A 9,656-nucleotide genomic window follows, 5' to 3' on the forward strand; every position below is an offset into this window, starting at 1 on the left:
GTATATTCCTAGTCTGAGTATCCTCTCCCTCCTCCTGTTTTTCAGATGGGGCCATATTCCTCACTTATATTTAGCAGGAAGTCTTGGGAATGGATGGCTTGGTGGACTGTGAACTAATAGTCTCCATGTGAAATGGGAGCAAAGTGAACTGAGCTTCCTTCCGTGACAAGCATGGCAGACCAAACCACACATAAACAATATGATGAAGGAAATCTATACTGGTTTTAAACATTTAGAGCAATTATTTTCAGAAAGTTATTGCTGTGAAGCCCCTTTCTGACATGAAACCTTACACGGAGCCCTAACATATAAAACATATACAGATGAGGGGCGCCTGGGTGGCTCAGTTGGTTAAGTGTCTGACTCTTGATTTTGGCTCAGGTAAGATCTCAGGGTTGTGACGTTGAGCCCTGGGTTGGGCTCCTCCATGCTCAGCAGGGAGTCGGCTTGAGATTCTCTCCCTCTGCCCCACCCCCCACTTGTGTGCTCTCTCTCTTTCTCTCAAAAATAAATAAATCTTAAAAATAACAAAAACAAACAAAAAAAAGAAAATATACAGATGAAATGCTCTCGTTAACTCAGGGATAGGAGGCCTGGTGTACTGGCTGCTCAAAGCCCACTTCCATTCAGGGTTTTAATTTGGAAAATGTTAGAATGAAAGTTGTCCTGTGGAGTCAAATTCTCATAGAAAGGTAATAGTGATGTCATATTATCTTATGTCCTGCTTTCATGTGTAGAGCTACGAGGAAGCCCAACAGTCACAGTCTGGGGGTCACAACCTTGCACACTTTGAACATCACGTGTGTATTATAAACACATCCCACTGTGAAGGACAGAACCTGGTCCCCAGGGGTGAGCACAACCGCTGTCCGACTGTCCCAACTCATTTTGTGACCCTAACCCAGCAGCCAGTTTGAACCTTTAGTTTAAGATCCATTTCTTCACTGAGATGACAAAGAAACAGAACTCTCGAGAAACTGAACAGTATATTTAAAATCTCTCATGTCCAAAACCACTTCTAACTCCTTCATCTCATGACTAGAGAAAGAGATCTCAAATGGCTGGTGGAGAAGAAACATTTGAAAAGAAAAATGTAATTTTCTTTTTTCAATCTGTTGGAGACTCAGTATCTGCCAAATAAAAAAGAAATGCATCTAGAAAAATGTTGTTAGGACGATGTCAGAGAAATTATTTCCCGTGTTCTCTTCTAGGATTTTTATGGTTTCAGGTCTCACATTTAGGTATTTAATCTATTTTCAGTTTATTTTTGTGTATTTTGTGTATGTCTTGTGTGTATTTTGTGTATGGTGGTCCAGTTTCATTCTTTGGCATATAGCTGTCCAGTTTTCCCAGCACCTTTTTAAAAAAAGACTGTCTTTTCCCCATTGTATATTCTTGCCTCTTTTGTCATAAAATAATTGGCTATAGACTCATGGGTTTATTTCTGGGCTTTCTATTCCATTCCTTTGATCTATGTGTCTATTTTTGTGCCAGTACCAGACTGTTTTGATTACTACAGCTTTGTAGTATATTTTGAAATCTGGAATTGTGGTACCTCTAGGTCTGTTCTTTCTCAAGATTACTTGGGCTACTTGGAGTCTTGTGGTAGATACTAATTTTAGTATTATTTGTTCTAGTTTTGTGAAAAATGTTGTTGGTATTTTGATAGGGATTGCATTGAATCTGTAGATTGCTTTGGGTAGAATGGACATTTTAACAATATGAGTTCTTCCAGTCCATGAGCATGGGATCTCTTTCCATTTGTTTGTGTCATCTCCATTTTCTTTCATCATTGTTTTATAGTTTTCAGAGTACAGGTTTTTCCACCTCTTTGGTTGTTTATTCCTGAGTATTTTGTTCTTTCTGGTGCAGTCGAATGGCTTAAATAAAAAAGATAAAAAATAACAAGTGTTGGCAAGGATGTGTATAAAAAAAACCCTCATGCTCTGTTGCTGGGAATGTAAACTGGTGCAACCATTCTGAAAAAACAGTATGGAGGCTCCTCAAAAAAATCAAAAACAGAAATACCGTATGATCCAATAATTCTACTATTGGGTATTTACCCATAGAAAATGAAAACAGTAATTCAAAAAGATATATTCACTCCTATGTTTATTGCAACACTATTTACAATAGCCAAGATATGGAAACAACCCAAGTGTCCATCATCAATAGACAATGGATAAGAAAAATGTGGGGGGCACCTGGGTAGCTCAGTCAGTTCAGAGTCTGACTCTTGGTTTCAGCTCAGGTCATGATCTTGGGGTCGTGAGATCGAGCCCCATGTCAGGCTTTGCACTTAGAGATTGATTCTCTCTCTCCCTTCCCCTCTGTCCTTCCCCACCTCCCTCTCTCTAAAATAAATAAAATAAATCTTGTAAAAAAAAGAAAAATGTGGTACATATGTATATATACATATATATATATATACAATGGAACATTCTGCAACCATATAAAAAGGATGAATTCATGCCATTTGAGGCAACATGGGTGGACCTAGGGGATATTACGCCAAGTGAAATAAGTCAGACTGAGAAAAACAAATACCATATGATTTCACTCATAAGTGGAATCTAAAAAACAAAGCAAAATAAAACAAATGAATAAACATACAAAAAGCGGAATCAGACCTATAGATACAGAGAACAAACTGATGGTTGCTAGAGGAGAGGGTTGGGGGTTGGGCAAAATGGTTCAAGGGAGTGGGTGATACAGGCCTCTAGCTAGGGAATGAATAAGTCACAGGAATAAAAGGCACAGCATAGGGAATATAGTCAATGATGTTTAATAGTGATGTATGGGGACAGATGGTAACTACACTAGTGGAAAATATGGCATAATGTCTAAAACAGTTGCGTCACTATGTTGTACATCAGAAACTAATGTAACATCGGTTGTCAATTACACTCAAATTAAAAAAAAAGAAATCATTTGAAAAATGAAATAATAAAAAAGACCTACAATGTGAAAACCCCAATTTTTAAAAATTATTAAAATCAATACACATAAAACCATTCTGTCAGATTGTTTTGGAAGTTCCTAAATGCTTACTCTTAATTGCTGCCTTTTTCTCCTTACTGCCCTGGAAGAAATGTAGGGGGACTGGCCTGGTCTAAGGTAAAAAAAAAAGTAATTTTTTTAAAAATATCTATTTATTTATTTGAGAGAGAGATAGAGAGAAAGCATAAGAGGGGGGAGGGTCAGAGGGAGAAGCAGACTCCCTGGTGAGCAGGGAGCCCGATGTGGGACTCGATCCCAGGACTCCAGAATCATGACCTGAGCCGAAAGCAGTTGCTTAACCACCTGAGCCACCCAGGCGCCCCAAGGGTCACCATTTAAATAGCACTACTGTAAGCGATCTGGGTTTGAACCATGAATTTAGAATTCCTATGCAGGCCTTTGCCTACACATATCTAGGAGAGCACACAATCAACCATAGCCTTTAAGCAATGATCACCGACTTTCATTTTTATCTGGAAGTGTCTATGGTGTGCCACATCTGGCTCTAGAAATCTATTTGGTAAGAATGTCAGCCACAGGCTTCTATTTTTAAGATCGTTATAAATAGACAACAGTATAAGGCCATGCGATCTATTCTGACCTTAGAAGTAATTACAGAAATTAGGATGCAGAGATATTTAATTGGAGCTTTGTTCCTGTGTTCTCTTTCATTGTATATAGAAGCAACTTCAACTGGGCCAAAGGTTCTTGCTTAATTAGTTGGTATACAGACAGGATAGAATAATAACTCAGAAAGGTTTTCAAAATTGCAAAGTAAAACAATAGCAGTTAGTCTCATAATTGTGAAAATTTATCAGTCCCTGTTCTTATATTCAGAGTTAATTTGGGAACTTTCTTCATGGTTAACCAGCAACGACATTATTAAAGCGAAGTGAAAAATACCGCCCCCCCTGCCGCAAAATCCTTAACAAGAGTCTCTTGACTTAAAATTAGTTTTTTTTTTAATTTCAATTTTTGTACTTTAATGAAATGTTGAAACATGGAGAGGTTTGAATTTTTTTTTAAAGTAATGAATGTTAGAAGAGAAGGAGAAAAGTGAGCTTAAATATTCAGCAATTGCTTTGTTTCTTTTATTTGAACAAGAGTATATTAACTTGGCTTCTTCTGAAGGGATATTGTGGGAAAATAGAATTTCTGATGCTTGGAAGAGCATTAAACTCTTCCTATTTTGCAGACCTTGTGATTTCTTCCATGACACCCACATCTACAAATGTCCTTCCTCCCAAATAAGTCATTTTCTTTTCACTAAGAAACCGATTCCTTCAGAAGGATTAGTTATTCAGCAAATCAGACTGATACTCAAATAGCATCATTAGGAATTCCTTAATACGGAAGTAAACATTATCTTACCTCCTAAAGGAAGAGCAAATATTTTAGACATTTGTTCAGAGACAATGACTATAATGCGTGTTAATGTTCTACTCCAAATATTGCAGTTACTCCTGTTAGAAAGTAAAAATCTTGAAGCCGGGGCAAGTAATTGGTGCTGCCTGCCTTCCCCAGCAGCACCCAGCTGTAGGTGTGAAAGACCTGGAGGTTGTAGGCTTATGTCTTCCAGGTACTCAGTCAAACTGGTTTGATCAAAACTGCCAGTATATTCTGAGGCTCACTGTTATGGGTGCATAGAATTTGGAATTAATCATGTTGCCATAAGCCTGGCATATGGTGTGCTTTATCTCTCACAGGTCATTTTTACTTGAATGTCTCATCATTTATTTCAAACCCAACACAGTATGGTAAATGTTGCCCTCCACAGTCCCTGTATCAGAACCTCTGTCAACAGTCCCCATATTCATCTAGTGAAGATTCTCCTAGAAACCCAGTTACTCAAGTCTTATTATTGGCCTTTCCCCAACTCCACTGCAACCTGACACTGACTCCCATTAATTCTCTTTCCTTTGTTTTTGCCATCTATTCCATTTTCCCTTTACTTGCAGCTTTTCTTCTTTGTGTCTCTCCTGGATTCCCTTCAAAACATACCTCCTGGACTCACTGCCCTTAAAATCAATTGTTATATCATGGCCAGATCAATCTCTCATTTAGATTCCAATTTGGCCATGTTACCATTGCAAAATTCTTCACTGTTACCTCCCACAATTGTTAACTTCAGGGTGAAATCAAATGCCCTTAATAGAGAATAGGAGAATTTTCTTTCTAGGAACCATGGCTTCTGCTTCTGCCTGTAGTAGGGACTCTCCTAACCATCCTTTATTTAACTAATTCACTGCATCAACCCAATTAATAATTGAGTATTCAATAGTTCAATTAATATTCCCTGCATAAACCCATAGTCAAGAAAAAGGTCTTTCTCTCAGAGCCAAAGACTGGCGAATGAATACATTTACATAACTTAAGAAAAATTGAAATCTTGAATGGATGTTTCATATTCTTTTCCGATTGACTAACTAGCCTACGACCCTGGTTGCCTCCCATGAGGAGGTTTCTAATGCATATTTAGTTTTTCAAATTTATTCTATGCTCATCCTTTAGTACACGCTGTTCTCTTTGCAGAAGAATATTCATCTTCCATCTGTCTGTCCTTCCCCTTGTTCTCTCCTGTTCGTTCTTCATTCCCTTCTCCCCGAAAGTCCAGTCGGTTCATCAAATTATGTCCCCTTACTGTTATTAGAAGACGAGTCTACAGATTCTTATTTGAGAAACATTTTCAAAGCAAACAAGTAGTTTCTAAATGTTTATCCTGCCTTTCTAGATTAATCCATTTTCCCTACCAAATCTATCACCACATGCCCAGTCAAGTTTGGTAGGAGAGACAAGCCAGTACATATTTCACCTTCACACTCCAAAGTAGCCAAGAGGACATCTCTAATGGAAAGTCTCAGGGGCTTCTGAAGGGCAAACAATTAACTTCATACTGAGCCAGGCTTGTGAATTGTGGATGATAGAGTCATAACACTCACAAAAGACCTTCTAGTCATCTATGTCAAACCACTTGGATTATAATCTCCAAAATCCACTCTTCAGACTATACCAGAATGTCCTCAGGGATGGTAAATTACTTTATCCTAAAAATAATTCTCAGGTGTAGCTTTTAAAAATCCCCCAAACCTTTTGTTCTTTTGGGGAATTAAATATGAAACCATTACACTGAAATTATAGCTTATCCTCCTATCAGTCTTACTATTTGCTGGACATTGGCATAAAAGCTTTACATAAATTAACTTTTTTCAACAACAACACTTGATAAGGCATAAGCAAACACAAAATAAAATAAAACACTAACTCTAACTTTACTCTCTGATCCCTGGAAGGCATACTGTATAAGTCCCATGTATTTTTATGCCACTCTTAGAGAATGCAAAGTTCTCTAGTAAGTTTTAGTTCCAGAAATAGTCTCAATTTAGTAATTGAAATGCTCATCCCTGTTTATAACGGTCGTAGTCCATTTGGGCTGCTATAACAGAGCACCATACACTTGGTGGCTTATAAACAACAGAAACTTAGTTCTGAAGGATGGGAAATCCAAGATCAAGGTCTGGTGAAGGCCCACCTTTTGGTTCATAGATGGCCATCTTTTGACTGTGTCCTTATATGGAGGAAGGGGCAAAGAAGCTCTTGCAGTCTTTTTTATAATGGCACTAATGCCATTCATGGTGGCTCCATTCTCATGATTTAATTGCCCCCCCCAAACTCCTACCTTCTAATACCATCACATTGGGGATTATGTTTCAACATATAAATTTGGGAAGACACAAACATTCAATCTACAGCAATAACTAAAACACTTAATTTCATTTAGAGTAAACCACCCCCCTCATTAGCTTTAGTCTGAGAAGCCCACATAGGTACAGATGGTTTGACCAGCCTCTTCTCTTTTTCTCACCTAACATTCCCCTTCTCTCCCTCTTCCCTCTCTCCTCTGCTCTTCTTAGCTATATAGCTGGAATTCTTTTTAGCCCTACAGTAGAGTAAGTGCCAGATAAGGAGAAGGAGGACGGTTACGAGCAAGGGAGAATATTTCTCATCTGTGCAGTATAACCATGAACTGGAATTAGTATTCTCTGAGCAGGAAGAGTTTCTGGTCAGAGTCTACTTTAAATTCATCTTTTTTTTTTTTTGTATTTTATTTTATTTATTTTTTCCTTGCAGAAGCTAGGCCCTCATTCTGAGGGTTAGCATTCCATTTTTTTATTATTATGTTATGATAATCACCATACATTACATCATTAGTTTTTGATGTAGTGTTCCATGATTCATTGTTTGCGTGTAACACCCAGTGCTCCATGCAGTACATGCGCTCCTTAATACCCATCACCAGACTAACCCATTCTACCACCCCCTCCCCTCTACAACCCTCGGTTTGTTTTTCAGAGTCCATCGTCTCTCATGGTTCGTCTCCCCCTCCAATTTCCCCCCCTTCATTCTTCCCCTCCTGCTCTCTTCTTCCTTTTTTTCTCAAATTCATCCTATGGCCAACTCTCCATCATGCACACATCTGGCCATGAGAACAATGAATCTCTGTCCTCCATTTCTTTTTTTGTTAAGATTTTATTTATTTATTTGAGAGAGACAGAGAGAGCGAGCATGCACATGAGTGCGGGGAGGGACAGATGGAGAGGGAGAGGAAAAAGCAGACTCTGTGCTGAGCTGGGAACCTGACTTGGGGCTTCACCTGAGCCGAAGTGCCAAAATCAGACGCTTAACCAACGGAGCCACCCAGGTGCCCCTCTGTCCTCCATTTCTGCCTTAACCCTGTCACAAGCAGCTTCTAGCCCTTTAGATTTCTTACAGATGAGTGTTTGAGAGTGTCTTCATGGGGTCTTCTGAAGTCCAGTAGGCAGGTATCAAGTACGTTGAATGATTTCCTTGAAGTCTCTTTCAATCTCCCCACTGTGATCTTGCCTTTCCAAGGAGTGCATGGTGGCCTAGCACCTTATACTGATATTTATATATTAGCAAGAATCCAAGTGACCTACCTGCAACCTAAGCCAATGTAAAATTATAGTTAAGACTCTGGATTTGAGTCTTTGTTCCATTACTTATGAGCTATGTGACCTTTGGCAAGTTACTGAAACTCTCTAAGTCAGTTTTTCCCTCTGATTGGTAAAATGGAAACAATCATAGGATCTATTTCATGGCACCAATGAGAGGTACCAATCAATGATATAACCCAGGTAAAATAGTTAACACAAGACCTAGCAAATAGCATGAAATCAATTTTAGCTGTCAATAAAATCATCAGGCTCATTCTTACTCTCAAGTGCCTCATCTCAGGAATGTCGGCTATAATCCCGAGGGTTTAGCATCATATTGAGGGAGTTATTAAGTTCTGTTAGCTGGCAGCTTCAGGTGGCTCGCACAGTTGCCCTAGTGAAATTCAGGGAATAAATGTGGAGATGTGAATCTGATACCACCTGTCCTACTGCAACTCTGCCCCAAGTAGTCTGATCTTTACAATTTTTTCCTGACACAAAGAAGACATATAAGATGATTTTCTTTCCTTTAGTCTTGTCTCTAAAATCAAAGAGAGGCAAAAATGGATATTTTCAGAGTAGAACATACAAGTTTTATCCACGTTTCCTTTCTTTTTTTTTTTTTTTTTTTTACATCTATGCCTGTAGCAGCCTAATTTAGACATCTGGATTTCCAGATAATACACCAAAATAATTGCATATTTCCTATGATCTGTGGTAATTTTTTGTTTTTCTCTACAAGTAACACAGCTCTATAAAGAGTATGCTGCGCTTCCTCTCTCTTTCTTGGCGCTGCCTGTGGAGGTGGCCGCCATCTGTTACTGGGCATCATGGCTGCCCTCAGACCTCTGGTGAAGCCCAAGATCGTTAAAAAGAGGACCAAGAAGTTCATCCGGCACCAGTCAGGCCGCTATGTCAAAATTAAGCACAACTGGCGGAAACCCAGAGGCATTGACAATAGGGTGCGCAGAAGATTCGAGGGCCAGATCTTGATGCCCAACATTAGTTACGGGAGCAACAAGAAAACAAAGCACATGTTGCCCAGTGACTTCCGGAAGTTCCTAGTCCACAACGTTAAGGAGCTTGAAGTGCTGCTGATGTGCAACAAATCTTACTGTGCAGAGATTGCTCACAATGTCTCCTCCAAGAACCGCAAAGCTATTGTGGAAAGAGCAGCCCAGCTGGCAATCAGAGTCACCAATCCCAACGCCAGGCTGCGCAGCGAAGAAAATGAATAGACAGCTTGTTGTGCACATCATATTTGTGTTAATAAAACCATAAAACCTACCCCCCCCAAAAAAGAGTATGCTGCTTTCATTATAAATTCCTTTGGCCTATTATTATTAATTATGTTCAGAAATTTAGCATTGCCTGTAGAGATTTCTTCTTACTTTATCTACGTAAGGCCTGAGACTTGCTTTGGTATTAAACCTATCATCTGTTTTCTTATGTGATTTACGAGCAGTTGGTGCTATGACCAACTACAAAATCTGAAGACGGCATTTAGTATCAGCACTAATTTATTGTTCTGAATCTTTTAAATAATGAAGGCCTGACTTGCGATTTGAACTGTGTGGAAGACTGTGAGAAGTGAACTAACTTGGCGGGGTTAATGCCTTCATAGAAAAGTTCTATTTGCTTTATTCTTCAACTGCCCTAACTCCATCTCCAACAGGTCTGCTTTGATTATCCACTGCTGTCCCA

The 9,656-nt window shown here is 39.0% G+C and overlaps 1 protein-coding gene across 1 annotated transcript; it reads left to right on the plus strand.

The window, feature by feature from the left end:
• The first annotated feature begins 8,725 nt into the window (after window positions 1-8,725).
• Window positions 8,726-9,200, plus strand: LOC112835213 (large ribosomal subunit protein eL32-like). The gene has a single exon (XM_073904104.1). It carries the CDS (start codon window positions 8,783-8,785, stop codon window positions 9,188-9,190), a length of 408 nt encoding a protein of 135 aa, XP_073760205.1. The 5' UTR covers window positions 8,726-8,782; the 3' UTR covers window positions 9,191-9,200.
• Window positions 9,201-9,656: the final 456 nt, after the last annotated feature.

The sequence above is a fragment of the Callorhinus ursinus genome, unplaced genomic scaffold (assembly GCF_003265705.2).
Source record: "Callorhinus ursinus isolate GAN/ISIS: 27379988/994484 unplaced genomic scaffold, GSC_fseal_2.0 scaffold2, whole genome shotgun sequence".
Taxonomy (NCBI): Eukaryota; Metazoa; Chordata; class Mammalia; order Carnivora; family Otariidae; genus Callorhinus; species Callorhinus ursinus.